Source organism: Pelodiscus sinensis, chromosome 2 (assembly GCF_052426305.1).
Source record: "Pelodiscus sinensis isolate ZL-2025 chromosome 2, ASM5242630v1, whole genome shotgun sequence".
NCBI classification, from domain to species: domain Eukaryota; kingdom Metazoa; phylum Chordata; order Testudines; family Trionychidae; genus Pelodiscus; species Pelodiscus sinensis.
Window position 1 is genome coordinate 255391442 of NC_143053.1, and position 19112 is coordinate 255410553.

The 19112-nt window shown below is 49.4% G+C and overlaps 1 protein-coding gene across 4 annotated transcripts in view; it reads right to left on the bottom strand.

Moving 5' to 3' along the window:
• Positions 1 to 9238: 9238 nt before the first annotated feature.
• GJC2 (gap junction protein gamma 2) overlaps positions 9239 to 19112 on the bottom strand; it is a 66570-nt gene continuing 56696 nt past the window's right edge. For all 4 annotated transcript variants that reach the window (XM_075922949.2, XM_075922948.2, XM_075922950.2 and 1 more), the window contains exon 2: positions 9239 to 17396. In XM_075922949.2, coding sequence (XP_075779064.2) covers positions 16129 to 17376 — 1248 coding nt within the window. In that variant the 5' untranslated portion in view covers positions 17377 to 17396 and the 3' untranslated portion in view covers positions 9239 to 16128. The remainder of the gene's footprint in view (positions 17397 to 19112) is intronic.

Here is a 19112-nt window from a genome sequence, read left to right on the forward strand (position 1 = left end):
GAAAGGCTGGGAGAGGGGAGGGCAACTAACATGATCAGGGGTTGGGAACAGGTCCCAGATGAAGAGAGGCTACAGAGACTGGGACTGTTCAGCTTAGAAAAGAGGAGACGGAGGGGGGACAGGATAGAGGTCTGTAAAAGCAGGGGTTGGGTGGAGAGGGTGCATTCAGAAAAGTTCTTCCTGAGTTCCCATAAAGAAGGACTAGAGGACACCAAAGGAAAGGAATGGGTAGCAGGCTTGAAACTAGTAAGAGAAAGTTGTTCTTGAGAAAGCAAATAGTTAACCTGTGGAACTCCTTGCTGCAGGAGGCTGTGAAGGCTAGAACTAGAACAGAGTTTAAAGGGAAGTGAGATCAAGTCATGGAGGTTGGGTCCATGGAGTCCTATTAGCCAGAGGGTAGGAGTGGTGTCCCTGCCCAAAGTTTGTGGAAGGCTGGAGAGGGATGGCACGAGACAAATGGCTTGGTCATTGTCTTCGGTCCATCCCCTCCAGGGTCCCTAGGGTTGGCCGCTGTGGGCAGACAGGCTACTGGGCTAGATGGACCTTTGGTCTGACCCAGTATGGCCATTGTAAGCTCAGGGCTCAGTGTCGGGGGTCTCAGTGGACCCCCTTGATTTTCATTCACACCTGGTCCTGGGTGGCCAGGCTGGCAGCTCTCCTGCCCTAGACGGCCACTTTCCTGTGCCTAGTGCGGAGATCGTGGACGAGGTCCACGATGTCCGCACTAGCCCAGGAAGGTGCCCGCCTCTTGCGGTCCAGGGCAAGCTCCCGGGAGCCGCCAGCCTGGTCCCGGCAAGAGGGGGTGGGCTGGGGGGCATCGGGTGGGTGGCTCTGTGCCGTGCCAGGTGCAGGGTCTGCTAGCTGGGTGCTGGCAGGCTTGCACCTGGCACGGGCACCGTAGCCAGCCCGTGCCCCTTTAAGGGGTCCGGGGCCGGGAGGGGGGCATAGAGTTTCCCTGGTGTTGGCCAGAGTGGCCACCAGGGAAACCTGGGGAGGGCTAGCCTCCCACTAGTTCGAACTAAAGGGCTACACAGCCCTTAGTTCGAACTAGCTAGTTCGAACTAGGCGTTAGTCCTCGTAAAATGAGGTTTACCTAGTTCGAACTAAGCGCTCCGCTAGTTCGATTCAAATTCGAACTAGCGGAGCGCTAGTGTAGCGCATAGGAAAGTTAGTTCGAACTAACGTCCGTTAGTTCGAACTAACTTTCTAGTGTAGACATACCCTGGGAGCCAGGACTGGGAGCTGTAAACAAACTTTATGGGACTGTGGGAAACTTGGCCACACCCATGATAAGCGGACACCCAGCCAGCTAACATTATACCTGACCACGGAGTTTGCCAGACCAAAGAGGTTCAACCTGTACTAGAGTAAAGCAGTGGTGAAACAAACCCCCGGAGCTTTCTGCTGTTTCTCTTTTCCATCGGCACTACAGAACTAATGTAGGAATTATGAGAAGCAGAGGACTGGGGTTTTCAGCCAAGTGAGCTGATGGCATTTGATTTACTCAAGTGCAAAAACTACAACAGCAGTAACCCTTGTCATCTGTCACCGCTCCAACCGTTCGGCCTACTTGGCGAGGAATGACAGAAGCGTGCTGTTCTTTCCTGCTGGGGCAGTTTCATGCCCGTGTTTGCCATCAGCTCTCGTTTTTCATCTTGCAGCACGTGCCTCAGATGCTCCGTTCTTGGTGGCTTAAAAAAACGTTGACTTTTTTTTTCCGTTTGGCTCTCAGCCAGTTCTGAGGCCAGAGGGAATCATACTTTGCTAGGGAGCTACTTTGCCATATGAGCACTGATGTTTCCTGGGCCACATACTGCCACCTTACTTATGCTGACTCCACAAGTACTCCAGCTGATAATAGTGTACTACACTAGGCTAGATTTTGCCATCAGCAGAGTTTGGGCCCTATACTTTATGCTTCAAGCAATAAGCCTGGCATTACATAGCCTTAAAAGGTAGCTAGCCCCTTTCTTCCACATATAAAACAAACCCACTGAAACCATTTGCAAGACAGTCTCTTTTCCTGTCTCGGAATTCACTGGTTCATCTCTGCAACATGTACAGAGCAAGCCTGGCTGATAGACAAAAATGCCTTACCTTACAATGCTTGACAGTATTAACTATTCAAGTTAACGGTAGAAACAACCAGGAGTCCTGTGGCACCTTCGGGCATGTGTACACAACAGGGCAAAAGTCGAATTAAGCTACGCAACTTCAGCTATGTCAATTGCGTAGCTTCAGTCAAAATAGTTTAATTCGCCTTTGGCGCTGTCTACACAGCAGGAAGTTGAAGGAAGAGCACTCTTTTTCTGATGTGCCTTACTCCCCATGAAATGAGGGTTACGGGAGTCAGAGTAAAAAGTCCTCCAGATCAACATTATTATGAAATAATGGCTTGCTGTGTAGACACGCTCTTTGTTATTTCAGAATAATGTCAGTTATTCCGAAATAACACTGCTGTGTAAACGTACCCTTCGAGACTAACAGATTTAGTTACAGATCCATCCACTGACTTTGATCTTTATCTACTCAGGTTTAACACCCTTTCTCCTGATACTTTATGCATAGAGATGGGGGGGGGAGGTAGGTGATAGAACATCTTTCCTCCCCCCCCCCCCTTCCCTTCTCCTATTTATTTCAATTTTTCTTATCCTCTAATCATAACTCCGGTCATCTGAAGAAGTGGGCTGTGCCCACGAAAGCTCATGATACTGTCTACATGTTTTGTTAGTCTATAAAGTGCTACCAGACCATTTGCTTGCAGATTTATTTGAGCATGAGCTTTCGGGGGTAAAACCCACTTCATCAGATGCACAATAACAGTGCTGCTTGTTTAAAAGACCACGGTCATTGGCGTGTGCTTAGGGGAGGGGGGGGGAGAATGAAACGTATAGTTTGTTGGAATCATACTGGCTAAGTAAGCCAGGTTTTCCCAACTTCTGTCACTTTATGTGTATCTCTTTAATACAAGCCAGTTGGCCAAATCCATCTCCAGTGTAAGTCACTAAACCCGAGACAAATATATCGGGGTGAATTTCAAGGGTTAGTTGCCATTCACAAAGTTTACTATGGTGAAAATACTCCACTTTTTAGAAATCCCAAACCAATACTGCAGCTGCTGCAGGCTGCTTGTCCTAGTGGGGAGTAGATTGCTTGAATGCCAGGCCAGCCAACCTTTCCCAGTTCTGTATTCGGGATAAAATGGTTCAGGCTTGTGTCACTGAGATGTGAGGAGTCACCGGGCTCTACATCTGCTATCCGCAGCCAGATGTGACTCTTGGCCAGCAAGTTATTAATTCACAGGGATATAGCGTAGCACAGACTGGTCAGCACAGGAACCAGAAGCAGTCAGTATCATCCATCTTGGGGAGAGGGGCAGCCCAGAGTCCAGGGCCCTGGCCCCCATCTCTGCCCCCCAAACCAGCGAGACTCACTCACACACACCAGCAGCCTGTGTGTAGCCAGCCAGCCAGACATGCAGCCTTTGTCCTGGTTCCTGGGCAAAAGGTGTCACCTGGTCACATTCCCACCCGCCGGCTCAGGAGCCTGGGCCATTGTGAAGGTGCTGGCCTGAGCATCCTCCCTCAGTGAGTCACACTCAGAATTCCCATCCCCATGTAGATAGCAGTGCATTGCCCAGGGAAACTGAGGCACGTACACCGGGTGACTACAGAATAGTTGAAAGAGGGTTTGCAAGTGCTTTGGAGGACAGGGTCATCATTCAAAATGATCTGGACAAACTGGAGAAATGGTCTGAAGTAAATGGGATGAAGATTAATAAGGACAAATGCAAAGTGCTCCACTTAGGAAGGAAATATCCGTTTCACATGTACAGAATGGGTAACGACTGTGTAGGAAGGAGCACGGCAGAAAGGGATCTAGGGCAGTGGTCCCTAACGCGGTGCCTATGGGCACCATGGCGCCCGCCGGGCCATTTCTGTGCGCCCGCTGAGTGGTCGGGGCCGGCCCGGCACGCAGCACATGGCCCCCTGGGCGCACGGCATACGGGCAGCCCCGCCACAGCGTTTGGGTGGCCCTGCCCCCAGGCGTGCGGCATATGAGCTGTGCCGGCCCCGGGCATTCGGCACAGCGGTGGCACCAGCCCCGGGCGCATGGCACAGGAGCTGCACTGGCTCCGGACATGCAGCATATGGGCGCTGGCGGCTCTGCCCCCGGGTGTGCAGCGCATGGACTGTTCTGGCCCCAGCACACGGCGTATGGGCAGCCCCGCCCCTGGGCATGCGGCACAGGAGCGGCGCCGGCCCTGGGAGTGCGGCACGTGGGTGGCGTCAGCACTGGACACACAGCATATGGATGGCCCGGCCCTGGGCACCCAGCAGCCCCAAAAGGTTGGGGACCATTGATCTAGGGGTTATAGTGAACCACAAGCTAAATATGAGTCAACAGTGAGACGCTGTTGCAAAAAAAGCCAACGTGCTTCTACGATGCATCAAGAGGAACGTTGTGAGCAAGACATGCAGAGTCATTCTTCTGCTCTACTCTGCACTGATTAGGCCTTAGAGTATTGTGTCCAGTTCTGGGGCCCACATTTCAAGAAAGATGTGGAGAAATTGGAGAGGGTCCAGAGAAGAGCAACAAGAATGATGAAAGGTCTAGAGAACATGACCTATGAGGGAAGGCTGAAAGAATTGGGTTTGTTTAGTTTAGAAAAGAGAAGATTGAGGGGGGCCATGAGAGCCGTTTTCAGGTATCTAAAAGGGTGTCATGAGGAGGAGGGGGAAAACTTGTTCTCCTTGGCCTCTGAGGACAGGACAAGAAGCAATGGGCTTAAACTGCAGCAAGGGAGGTTTAGGTTGGACATTAGGAAAAACTTCCTACCTGTCAGGGTGGTTAAACACTGGAATAAATTGCCCAGCCTAGGAGGTTGTGGAAACGCCATTTCTGGAGATATTTAAGAGCAGGTTAGACAGACACCGGTCAGGGATGGTCTGGATCGGGGTGAGCAAAAGGATCTTCACGGGCTGGATCCGGCCCACCAAGCGTGTTGATCCAGTCCACAGAGGCCCTGTCACTTCCCCGCCCCAAGGCCAATGAAGGCTGGGGGTGGGGGAGAGCGCAAAGCTTTCTCCCACCCTGTGAGCAGCACACAGTGCACAGCTGATCGCAGGGCGGGAGGAGACGTCACGCACTCCCCCACCCCCAAAGCCTGATTGGCCTGGGGCAGGAGGAGCGTCTGAAGTTTCCTCCCCTCTCCCTGCCGCCCTGCAAGGAGCACGCAGCACTTCAAAGTGCCGTACACTCCCGCAGGGAAGCTTCACCCAACTCACCCGCCCCTAGGCCAATCAGGACTTGGGGGCGGGGGGAGCCCGTGACGTCTCCTCCCACGTAGCGCGTGGCACTTTTAAGTGCCGCGTGCACCTCGCAGGGCGGGGGTAGGGCGGGAGGCGGCTTCGCGCACTTCCCCTGCCCTGAGGTCAGTCAGGGCCTGGGGGCAGGGGACTGTGTGAAGCCTCTTCCCTGCCAGGGGCACGGGCGCCTTGTGGGCAGGGGGGCAAAAGGACTCCCCCATCCACAGACCAATTATGGTGTGGGGGTGGGGAAGCCCAGAAGCATTCTGGCCCAGCCCCTTCCTGGATTAGGCCCCACCCCTTTTGGGGTCGCCTGGGGCCACTTCAAAAATTTTTTTGCCCACCCCTAGTCTAGACGGTGCTGGGTCCTGCCGTGAGGGCAGGGGACTGGACTCGAGGACCTCTCGAGGTCCCTTCCAGTTCTAGTGTTCTAGGATTCTATGAAATCACATGCAATATAACAAAGCGAACAGCGTGAATACAGTCCCCACTTCAGCACAGCTCGTCATGCCAGGACAAGAGCCTGTAGCTTCAAACACAAGGGGGTCAGCCTCCAGGTTTGGTCCTACTAAAAGGGAAGCTTATTGGGCTCTTGACACAGTAGGGCAGTAGGGCAAACTCCAGTTTTGTTTGTCTGGTTAGTAAATCTGTGCATGCTGCTGCTCGTTTACACTGGAGCAGAAGTCCACCAGGCCCATCTGTGTTTCAGGCAAATTCTGCATAGTTACGCTGGTGCAAATCGAGGGTAACTCTGCCTTAGCGGAGCCACCCACTTCTTAAATCAGCCGGAAGACAGGAAGCTGCACAGCATAAACAGCAGCTCTTTAAGGGTGCGTCTACGCAGCAGCGTTATTTCAGAGTAATGGCCGTTACTCTGAAAATAACTGTGCGAGTGTCTACACAGCTAGCCTGTTATTTCAAAACAGTTTCAGAAAAACCGGCAGCTTGGTTCGGCATTTGTCCACAAGGAATAACGCCTCTTCCAAAAGAGCTATTTCGGAATAGCGGTAGTGTGGACCCTTCACTGCGGCTATTTCGAAATAGCGCCTCCCCAGGGTCATTCAAAGTCATTACTCCCCAGTGCCTCCTGGGGCTCTAAATTGAGGTAGTGCGTCCACATTAGGGGAGCCTGCATCAGACTCATTTCCAGGCTTCCCTGTAATGTAGACGTGCTATTTCGGAATATTTCTTTCATAATAATTAATTCCAAAATAATTGTGCAGTGTAGACATAGCCTATCTGGGGACTAGCATCTGTACAAGAGGCTTCCCTGCCTGGGCTCAGGCTGGTAGAAATGCTCTCAAGAGCAGGAGCACTGGGAAACAGAGTCAGGTCCCCTGAGCAAAGTTTATTTGGGGTTGGGTCTGTTTTCGCTGTGGACTGCAGTAGGCTGAGCAAAATGCAAGCAGCACCCCTGTATTGCTCCAGGAAGTTACAAGAATGGCTTCTGAAGGAGCACACGAGCAGGAGCTATTCGTCTGCTGCTCTATTTCCCTAATCTATTAAACTGGGGGCTGGGGACAGAAGGGGGTGGAGAGTGGAGAAAACATTTTGTAACTAGAAAAGATTTGTAAGGCAAGTGACCATGGCAAGGTGTAGGCGGCCACTAAAATGTGGTTCTGATGACGTATCACTTGTAACTCGATGCCCTGCTGGTGACTTTAGTTGATCAGTGGATTTTTTAACCTCAGGGGTCTTTGTAGCACCCATCGCTGTTGTAAATCAGCACTGAGTGAGTAATTACTGATATGCACTGTGATCATAATAAAGTATTCCTTTCTCGTGCCAGGAAGGGTTACACAATGGGCTTATTTGATTGTTTGAAACAGTGGGGAAGTAGCATTACAGCTGGTCAAAATGTGGAGAAGAGTGGATTTTCTCACCATGTTTTTCATCAACGTTTTTCAGTCAGCTATACATACAGCTAGGATACCATTTGTGGTTGATCGTCCTTTTAATGGGAAGGGCAACGGTAGTAAAACTTTAACAAAGACAGTTTTCCTCCCAAGCATTTTCCATGAATTTGAGTTAAATGCATATTCACAAAATAACCAAAAGTTTGAAGCCACCTAAATAAATAGAATTTTTCCTGTAATGTAGCTAGGTTCTCCTTGCTCAGTACCTCTGACTTCCTATCCCTTCCTACTTGTCCAGCTGAGGAAAAACAGGGTAGACAAGACATGCATTTCTAATATAAAACATAAGCCGAATCATTTAAATGAAGGGGGGAAGTTGTTAACGTAAGTGTTTTCCCCCTTTACCCGGGTCACCTTTATGCTAATTCAGCATTTGACTTATTCTACACCTCTTCTTTTTCTGTAAACTGCAAAACACGGACCACAGATGTTGCCGGACCAGAGAATCCCAGTTTAGGGAGGTGCGACCTGTAGTCACTTTTGAAATCATAGGCAGTGTGTCCACATTAACTTCCGCTAAGTGCCTGCAGGAATGGTAAGCAATTCCTCAGCACACAGAGAATTCTGACAAGCAGCAGGCCCCAATAAGGCAAAAGCACTTTGCAAAGTAATGCACATTGGAAAAAAAATAATCCCATACAAAACGATAGGCTCTAACTTACCTGTCATTACTCACTAAGTGATCATCGTGGTCAGCTCTCTCAAAATATCCAACCTACATGGAATTAGGCAGTTGAAACCCTAGTATGAGGAGCACTTAGGGAACGGCTAGATAATAAAACAAGATAAACCATCTTGCCTCTATATAAATCCACAGTGAGCTCACACCTCAAATACTGCCTCCAGTTCTGTTGGCCCCGTCTGCAAATAGATACATTAGAGTTAGAAAAGGCACAAGGAAAGGCAAAGAATGGACTGGGATATGGCCCAGCTCCCATAGGAGGTGAGGTGAAGAAGACGAGGCCTGTTCAGGTTAGAAAGGAGCCAGGGGGCGGGTATGATAGAGGTCTACAGAATCATGAATGGTGTGGAGAAAGCAAACAGGGAGGTGTTATTTACCCCTTCTCTTCCCACACAAGCTAGGTGTCAAATGATGAAATTAGCAGCCAGCAGATACAGGCTGGACCTCCCTGATCTGGACTGACTCCCTCAGGACCTGACTGGTCCTGGATGAGGGATTTTGCAGGACCAGGGAAGGTCATTTCTGGCCCCCTATTGTCATCTCTCACCCCCTGCTTTGCTGCCCCAAGCTTCTCGGTCCCCTTCGACAGCCCTGCTCCCACTTCCAGCCAAGCTGAGCTGTGTGCTGGGCTTCCCAGCTCCCGGCCCCCACTCCCGGCAGCTCAGCTGAGCCATGTGCCAGGCTCCTGCTTTCCCCGCATCTGCAGCCCAGATTGCCCTCACCCCCGCAACATGCTGGGCTCCCCCTTGCCCTGCAGTGTACCAGGGCTCTCTGATCCTGGAACATCTGTAATCCTCCTGGATCACAGATGTTGCCAGACCAGAGAGTCCTGGTTCATAGAGATGTAACCTGTATACAACAAACAAGCAAACCAAAAATAAGTATTTCTTCACATAATGCACAGTTAACCTGTGGAACTCCTTGCCACAGGATGTTGTGAAGACCAGGACTTTAGCAGGGTTCAAAAAAGAACTAGATAAATTCATGGAGGATAGGTCCATCAATGACTAGTAGCCAAGACAGGCAGAGTCAGAGTGTCCAAATGACAGAAGCTGGAAGTGGATGACAGGCGCTGGATCATTCACAGGTGCCCTGTTCTGTTCATTCACTTTGACAATTCCTGGCACTGGCCACTGCCAGAAGACAGGGGTACTGGGTTTAACAAACCATTGTTCTGAACCAGTGTGTGTTCTTATGCATTGACATCCATGAACGTACGTCAGTTATATGGCTCAGTTGGATACCAAATTGGGTTTAAAAGTCTTTGCCATCTCATCTCACCAACATTTTCAGCATTTCCCTTGCCAAATAAATACATCACGCATGTTGCATACTGTAAACAATATGTGCAATTTATTCCATTTTATTAGTACTGGCAATTGGCTATCCAAAGAGCTTGAGTTTGGTTTGTTGACAGATATCTGTAACAGTCTAACTACATTCCAGATGTAACGCATACACTGAAAAATATTTACAGACTCAACTCCATACGCAAAAAGTTTCAAATACAAATACAGTTAGTACAAAAAAATCCCCAGCAACTCTGTAACAGCACAAACTTGTTATGGCCTTTCGTTAAGTTCAAGTATTTTCCAGTGGAATGGTATGCAAGCAACAAGGTAATTTGGCTTTGATTGGGGACATTCCAGGCCCTGAATAAAAAAAAGACAAGCTCTTTATCTGACAGGGTTGAGGGAGTATAGTCAGCATTTTGGATGAAACAAATCACACCGCGAACCCTACCTGCTCTATGAATGAAACACCTGACCTGTTGCAGAAGCAAAGCATTATATGTCATTGAGGCTATGTCTAGACTACGGGGTTTTCCCAGGATATCTCCCGTATCCCGGAAAAATTCTGTCACGTCCAGGTAATGCATCTGCTCTTCCACATTTTTTTGCAGAAGAGTAGACGCGCTCTTTCGAAAGCCCTGTCTTCCTCCTTCCACAGGGAAGACTGGCTCTTCCAAAAGAGGAGGCTTTTCTGAAATTTGGCCCAGTGTAGACGGGCCAAATTTCAGAAAAGCCTCTTCCAAAAAAACAATCAGAAAAAGGTACGCAAATTGCGGAGCGCATTTTGCGAACCTTTTTCCAATAGATCCTTGTAGTCTAGACATTGCCAGAGTGAGCCCTCTCGGGAAGGATGCTGCATATGAATTAATTGCAATTGTATGAGCAATCAGATGGTTAGCATAGGATGGATTTTTGCCTAATTTGGGATCCTACCTTTGGCCACATTGGATAGGAAGGGTTTGTTTATTGTGCCTTGTAATCTTTCTCCTTTCCATAAAAAAAGTTTTTTTTTTCCCAGATCTGAACGGACTCATTTACAAGCCAGCATCGTCACACCATAATAATACTAATGTGCATTTCTCAGGGTTAACTTTGTCCCTTACTTTGGCTCCTATGGCAAAGAAAGGGCTGTAATTGAATCTCAAAGGGACTGTGGAATAATTCCCCTAGTGGAAGAGCCACTATACATGTCCCTCAGCTCCTCTCCTCTCAGCTCCCAGTGCAGGGCTCGTGCAGAGCTAGCTGGGAGGTAGAAGGGCATCCTCCTTAGCACGGTGGGCTACAAAGATTCTGGGCTGCAGATTACTGCAAAGGCAGCCCCGGCAAGACGGCTGGAGGTTTGAGAAGCTCTTCAGAACTGCAGCACAGAGCGTGTCCTCTCATCTGCAGGTGCTTGAGGAAGATGGGGAAGCACTGATCAGCCCTATGTCATGGATAAGGAAATACAGGATAAGTGACTCAACCAAGGTCATAGAGTTGATCAGTGGCAGAGTGAGGAATGGCACACACGTCTCTTGATTTGCTTTTATCACAGAGCACTAGGTCACAGCTGCTCCAGGGGCTGACTAGCAGGACAGGGTCTTCAAACTGAATTCGCTAAGACAGGGAAATGTTCTCTCAAGGGAAGCAGGGGGAGCCCCATGCATGGGTCTTTTACAAGTGAACACTCAATTGGACAGAGCCCTGGCCAATGCGCTGCAGGGAACGAGCTAGCACCGGCTGGACCAGATGAGACTTCACAGCTCGTTCCCCACTCTCACTTTTGTGCGCGAAATGCTGCCCCATTGAAGTCACTATTGACTTGAATGGGGCCAGGATTCCAGAGTCTACTCCTACCCCAATGCCACTGCCTGCCCACACAGGCACACTGTTCAGTGCTGCAGTGCAGCTGCCTAAGGGAGCATGGGAAACTCCGCCCCATCGTATGTCTCCTTCTGCTCAGAGCTTCCGTCAGGGTCATTATGTGATACGCCTTCTATTTCCGGGGGGCGGAGAGGGGGGCAAAGCTAAATAAGGGAGCTTCGCAGAGACATGCAACAGAAACATCTCCACAGGGCAGCAAAACCGTAACCCCAGACCCAGCGGTGGGCCTGACGTCACGCCATCTCTCCCACTCCCAAATGCATCAGAGTCACAGGGTTTTACAGGCTCACTTGGGCAGGGTAGCGGTTTACTGCGGGCAGAACGTGGACACGTACCACCCTGTGTACAACCTTGATACGCTCGCCACCGTCATCTGACCCTGCAAGCTCACGTCGTGGAACAGGGGGATATGACTCACACAATGAGACCGTTAGCCGGGACTGAGTGTCCAGCTTCACTGCTCTGTTTGGCTGATCCGTTGGTATCCCTGCAGCAGGAATACACGACCCTGGGGTCACATCAAGTTCTTGGCACAGGCTACCAAGAAGGGGCAGGAAATTCAAAGAGACTCCTGAAATCCCCTCCGTAGCTCAGTCCCTTTATAACAAGTCCCCATGGTTGATCCTCATTCAGGGGTCTCCAGTGATCTGCTTTTCACCCCCGCAAGCAAAGCCAGAAAATCAAACCAACCCCCTCAACACAATCATCTGGTAAGAGAAAATGTGTCTGCCATGGACTGCCTCATACTGGAGTCACTCAGTTGAACATGGGGCTGGACACTTGGAACAGCTGAAGTCTCATTTTGTCTCTGACACTGGCCCCCGGAGTGCCTTGGGTAAGTGTCTTAACCATGCTGGATGAAGAGGGGCTCACGATAGTTATCCCCCCCGGGATTAAAGATAGCAAATTAGTTCCTTGTGAAGCATTAGGCATGGGTGAGAAGAGATCGTTATAGTTACAGACCCCACAGAAAGCAGGGGACACAAGAACCAACCAGAGAGCCTTACCAGCAAAGTAAGCCAGGGGGCTGTCTCCGTGTCGCTCGCTGGCTATTTTTGGGACAGCAGTGCCAATCGAAGCAGGACTGAATTACACCCCACGCTCGAGGCACTCCACATGCTCCGAAGGTTAACGACGAGCTCATGAGTCTGATGGACATCTGGGGTCAATTACATCCAGCGGGAATTACTCAGGAAGTGCCGAGGGCCAGCAGCTGCTGTTGCTGTTAGAACCAGGATAAGCCTACCATCCCGACTCCCCATGCAGCAGTCATTGCATTGCTCCAGGAGGACACGTTGCAATGGGCCTGCTGCAGTGTGAGTCATCGTGAAGGGAAAAACCCTGCAGCAGCCAACCCTCTTCCTACTCAGAGCTTCCATCAGGTTATAGAAACACAGAATCAGAGGGCTGGCAGAGACCTCAGGCATCATCCCGTCCAATCCCCTGCCCAAGGCAGGACCCACCCCAGCTCAATCATCCCAGCCAGGGCTTTGCCAAGCCAGGACTTCAAAACCTCTAGGGATGGAGATTCCACCCCCTCACTATCCATTAATAACAATTACTGTGGCATCTTAGAGGCTAACAAATATATTAGGTCATGAGCTTTCCTGGGTAAAACCCACTTCATCAGAAGAGTTGGAGTAAAAAATGACAGAATCCAGAGTATATATAACAGCAAAAACAGTTACCTGTCCATTGGAGGACCAGTGTTAATGAAGCTTATTAAGCCAGGCTGGAGGTGTGCCATTCATAGCGTTTGATGTGTAAATGTGAATATCAAAGATTGGGGAAACTGCCTTTGTAGTTCATTAACCAGCTAATATATTTATGCAAGACAGAGTTAATAGTGTCACACTTGTAAATGAATTCCAGTTTATCACCCAACTACTCGCTGTAGCTGGATGATAAAATTCCTTTGTAGCAGGATGGCTACTTTTAAATCCATGAATGAACGTCCGGGCAGATTAAAATGTTCCCCTGCAGGTTTCTGTGTTCCCATTCCTGATGTCTGATTTGTGCCCATTTATCCTTCGTCGCAGACACTGTCTGGTTTAGCCAATGTACGTGACAGAGTGGCACTGCTGGCACTTGATGGCGTATAACTCATTGAGTTTTACCCACGAAATCTCATGATCTAATATATTTGTAAGTCTCTCAGGTGCCACTGGACCGTGCGTAGTTTTTAAAGTTACAGACTAACACTCCTTTGCGACTTTTTGTTCATTGTATTCCTTATAAAACGATCATTTGTTCTGTCTCTAGCATGGATGATGTGATATAGCTTTAGGAAGGGGGTTATAGGATTCTGATTGAACACAGCACTTAAGCATGTGAGTTGGCCCGTCGGGCTACTTGCTCAAAGTTAAGCACGTGCTGAAACGCTCTGCTCAGTCAGAGTCTCTAGCTGTTTATCACAGTCTGAGCGGTCTGATCCTGGGAGCTTTTGAATGCATCCTACAAAGCCCCAGTAGGAACTGAAGATGCATAGGCACCTGGCAGGATCAGGCCCTCCATGAAAGGCAACAGAGCAGAAAATGGGGCAGTTAATTATTTACTTTTTCACTCTGCTTTGTCCCAGCCTGATAAATCCCCCGGCCATGCTCCCAGTGGGCAGAGTTACGTTTCTGCTCCCTGTTCACGGCGTTAATTCACAACAAAGCCACAGCCACTTTTGTACAAGTCGGATACATGATGGGGGAAAAAAAACATTGTCAAAGTATTTCTAACGCAGAGCATTTGAAAAAGAGAACCGCCCCCCCTAGTCAGAGCTGCGCTGTGCTTTGGGTCCCTTGCCTTACTGCCTGAGTCGCCTCATGGAACTCAATGGCGGTGTTTAAACTGGGCAGATTTGCTTAAAATTTCCCCACTTCTGCCACCATTGCTTCCATTTCTCCCGCAGAACTAGAGCGGACAAGCTGTTTGCTGGGTAAGCACCGTGTCATTAGGCTTGGTCTGCACTAGGGTTGGACTGTAGCTACCTCCAGTGATAAACTTTAGCTAAAATATCCTGGTCTAGACAAGTCCACCGGAACTACTCATGTGAGCAAGGCAAGGAGGTTTTGGTGCTTAAACTGCAGGCGAGCGCTTCTTGTGAATGGACTCTCTCCCGTCCCCATTATAGTCAAGCGGACAGATTCTCAGCTTGGGTCACTGAAATAAATGAAGCTGAACCCACTGACAACAGCGGGGGATCTGGTTCTTTTGACCTCTAGGAGAAGACGACCAGCCACCATTGTGTGAGCTGATCTGGTTTTGGGTGGAGGTGGGAAATGGTAAAACTCCTTGTGGGGTTGATAATACATTATATATGTATATCTGTATCTCACATGTAATATTCATATCCGTCTCCACACACACACACGGTTCAGTGATCTATTTGTTGTGACTATTTATAAGCTCTTGATTAAACAAAAGTGCAGGTTGAACCTCTCAAGTCCGGCAGTCTTTGGTCCAGCAGCCCAAACTCCTGCACCTTCACAACCACAGCCTTCCACCTGACCCCAACACTGTCAAGCCTGGAGCCCCCCCTCCCTGGTCCAGCATGATTTTAGTTAGCCAGATGTCCCCCTATCATGGTTGTGACCAAGTTTCCTGTGGTCCCATACAGCTTATAGCCACCAGTCTCAGCTCTTAGTGTTCTGTGATGTTATTTAGCTCTACGTTACCCTGTGGAACTCCTTGCCAGAGGATATTGTGAAGTCCAGGACTTTAACAGGGTTCAAAAAAGAGCTAGATACATTCATGGAGGTTAGGTCCATCAATGGCTATTGTCCAGGATGGGTAGGAATAGTGTCCCTAGCCTCTGTTTGTCAAAGGCTGGGAATGGGTGACAGGGATGGGATCGCTTGATGATTCTGTTCATTCTCTCTGGGGACACCTAGCATTGACCATTGTTGGAAGACAGGATATTGGGCTAGATGGGCCTTTGGTCTGTCCCAGTGTGGCCATTCTTATGGTCTAATGTAGCTCTAAATGTCTTCTAAGAGCCCAATAAACAGTGGAAGTGTTGGTAATGCTGCTAGACAATATTGATCTCTCCTAGTTTGGCAAATTTTCTGGTTCAGCACCGGTCAGGTCCCGAGGGTGCCGGACTAGAGAGGTCCAACCTGTACACGATAACAAAATTTGTCAGCACTGGTTTTCCGATCTCTATAAGAGTTAACACAGACATCAGACACTTAGAATTTCGTTTCCCTGGTTGCTTAAAGGCACTTTTGCTTCAGCTGTGTAGTAGCAATGTTAAAAAACGCTGAGCGGGTGCAATCCCCCAGCTCTGTGACAAACACTGCCCTGTGGCTTTGTTACAATGCTCTACTGCAAACGGGATGTTCAGCACTCAGTTCAGCACTGAGGGGGGAAGATACCCCCTTTACCTCTGCGCTAATCACTCTGGGGCGCGTACATTCTTTCGAATACGGCTACGGTTCTGGTGACAGTCTTTGTGCTAGATTCATGCCGGGTGAGATCCTACGGCTGCAATCTCCCAACGACATCCATCCCCTCTTGTTAGTGCACGTAAGTCTCCAGGCAGGACAGCAACGATGCTAGTAGATCGTGGCAGCTCTCGCAACATGTCCCTGTGTTCCCCTTTAACGGAGGAATTAACGTTAATTTGAGAGAGGACATTTAGTAATTAAACACCATTCAATGCAAGGACAGTACTAGAGCCTCATGAGGCAGGGCGTGGGCTGCTCAGCATGGCCCAGACTTCTCTTCTGAAGGATCAGGAGTCCCCTTCCCACCCACCAGCTTGCTTGCCAGTCCAGGCTGTGTGATAGAGATCCCGGGATGGGTCACCTCAGGAGAAAGACTGTTACTCCTGTGCCTAAGCAGAAGGCATCGGGGACCATTCAGTTTAGCTGGATGGAGGTTCCCAGAGAGAATACGTCAGGACGAGGCCGGAACAGGCCAGAAAACATTGAAATAACCCATCCTTCATTTACATTGACCTCCACACACACATTGCGTGCTCTTTGAATTCAATTCTAGACAATGCTGGGGGGGGATGGGAACCCGCACACCCCTTCTTCCATTGCCGTGTCTGTGAGCAATGGTCAAGCCCCTCACTAGATCCATACCGAAGTCTTTCCATCTTTGCTGCTAGAGCTCCCTTTTTCTGAACTGGCTTTGGGCTTGGCACCTTGTTTCTCCTGGGCAATATTGGCCCGGTTTTGTTCCACCACCGTCCCCCCAGACGCTGGGCTGCTAGTTTTGGAAGGCTGCGTGTTGGCCTGAGCGGTGTTGTAGCTCTGGAAAGCTGTGTCCAACTGCTCCTGGGCCACCCTCAAATGTTTATGGAGGCTGGACAGATCCGGCGGGAGGTTCTCATCTGGGCTTGTGCACTGTTGTTCTTGAGCCACGTTTGCCAAGTTCTGCTCATGGGCCAGGAGGCTATTGGGGATCTTGGCTGGCTTCTCTGATTTCATGACCAGGTTATACTCCGGAGGGCAGGCAATATTCTTGGCGTAGGAATAGTTGTAGGGAGGCTGCCGGAAACTATTGATCTTTCTGCTGCGAATGGCATCTCGAATGGTCCCAAACCCCAAGTGAAACATCTCGCACAAATTGAGGAGTAGACACAGGCAACTCACGACATACATCACCAGGAGGAAGATGGTCTTTTCGGTGGGCCTGGACACAAAGCAGTCCACAGTGTGAGGGCAAGGGAGTCGGTTGCAGACGAAATACGCCTCCACCTCAAAGCCATAGAGAAAGTACTGCCCCACCAAGAAACAAATTTCAAAGGAAGCGCGGGCCAGGAGTTGGAAGACGTAAATCTTCATCAGTCCTTCTTCCTGGATGCGTCTCCTGCCGTCATGCTTCTGCTGCTCCTTCCCATTCTTTGCTTTGGCTTTCTCCTCCTTTTCCCCCGTGTTCTCGGCGATCATGGGATCCTCTTCGTCTGCTTCCAAAGGGTCTTCCAAGTGACGGACGGCTTGCCAGTGCAAAGCAAACCGCTTCTTCTTCTTGAGCCCCTTAAACCTCCTCTCCTCCTCGGAAGCCCTGGCGATTCGATGGATGGCGTAGCCCAGGTACATGACGGAAGGGGTGGAGATCGTGATGATCTGGAAGACCCAGAAGCGGACGTGCGACAGCGGTGCAAAGGCGTCGTAGCAGACATTGTCGCAGCCCGGCTGCTTGGTGTTGCACGTGAACTTGCTCTGTTCATCGGAGTAGATGGACTCCCCTCCGACGGCCGTCAGGACGATGCGGAAGACGATCAGCACGGTGAGCCAGACCTTCCCCACAAAAGTGGAGTGATTGTGAATTTCTTCTAGCAGGCGGGTGAGAAAACTCCAGCTCATGTTGGTCATAGGGGCTAATCATTTATAACCTGCAAGGAAAAAACAAACAGCTGTAAGCGAGAGCAGCACATGGAATTGCGCCTGGCACATTGCAAGGCACTGAAACGATGAAGCGTTTCACTCGGCGCCATGGTAGCCCCGCTCGTTATACTTCGTTCCCATTAGTTGCACACATAAGTGCAGCACAAAGGATATGTTTAGACCACGACCTTGTCATGAACTCCCCATCGACAGTGGGACTCTGGTGGGGGGAGGGGGGTAGGAGGACTATACCACTTTGTGGCTGGATCAGGGAGGGATGTAAACTGGATCAGGATGTAAAATGGATATAAAATGGATCAGGGAGGGATGACTTTAGTAAGGCATTTGATACGGTCTCGCATTATATTCTTATTGATAAACTAGGCAAATATAACTTAGATAGGGCCACAATAAGGTGGGTGCATAATTGGCTGGATAACCGTAGTCAGAGAGTTGTTGTTAACGGTGCTAAATCCTGCTGGAAAGGGATAGCAAGTGGAGTTCCGCAAGGGTCTGTTTTGGGACCCGTACTGTTCAATATCTTCATCAATGATGTAGATATTGGGATAGAGAGTATGCTTATTAAGTTTGCAGATGATACCAAACTGGGTGGGGTTGCAACTTCTTTGGAGGATAGGGACATAATTCAAAATGACCTTAGCAAGTTAGAGAAATGGTCAGAGGTAAACAGGATGAGGTTTAATAAAGAGAAATGCAAAGTGCTCCACTTAGGAAGGAACAATCAGTTCCATACATACAAGATGGGAAGCGACTGTCTAGGAAGGAGCATGGCGGAAAGGGATCTAGGGGTCATAGTGGACCACAAGTTGAATATGAGTCAACAGTGTGATGCTGTTGCAAAAAAAGCAAATATGATTCTAGGTTGTATCAACAGGTGTGTTGTAAGCAAAACTCGTGAAGTCATTCTGCCGCTCTACTCTGCACTAGTTAGGCCTCAGCTGGAGTACTGTGTCCAGTTCTGGGCGCCACATTTCAAGAAAGATGTGGAGAAATTGGAAAGGGTACAGAGAAGAGCGACAAGAATGATTAAAGGTTTAGAGAACATGACCTATGAAGCCAGGCTTCATGAACTGGGCTTGTTTAGTTTGGAAAAAAGAAGATTAAGGGGGGACATGATAGCGGTTTTCAAATATCTAAAAGGGTGTCACAAGGAGGAAGGAGAAAATTTGTTCCTCTTGGTTTCTGAGGACAGGACAAGGAGTAATGGGCTTAAACTGCAGCAAGGGAGGTTTAGATTGGACATTAGGAAAAAATTCCTAACTGTCAGGGTGGTCAAACACTGGAATAAATTGCCAAGGGAGGTGGTGGAATCTCCCTCTCTGGAGATATTTAAGAACAGGTTAGATAGAAATCTGTCAGGGATGGTGTAGACGGAGCTTGGTCCTGCCTTGAGGGCGGGGGGCTGGACTCGATGACCTCTCGAGGTCCCTTCCAGTCCTAGGATTCTATGAAAATCCCTTTTAATTGGTTTAACTGGTTACATGTGATGTTTAACCAATACACCGATTAAAGGGAGGGCTAGTGGACGGTCCATTCCAGGTCCACTGGGCTGGAGAAGTTCCCCCACCATGCTGCCCCCTCCCCCCCCACACACACAGACAAGCCCCTGCCTGTGGTGGACTCCAGCTCCCACCGATTAATGAGACTTGTCAGTTCACTGGGTAACCAGTCACATCCTTAGGATCAAAGCCTTAAACCATAAA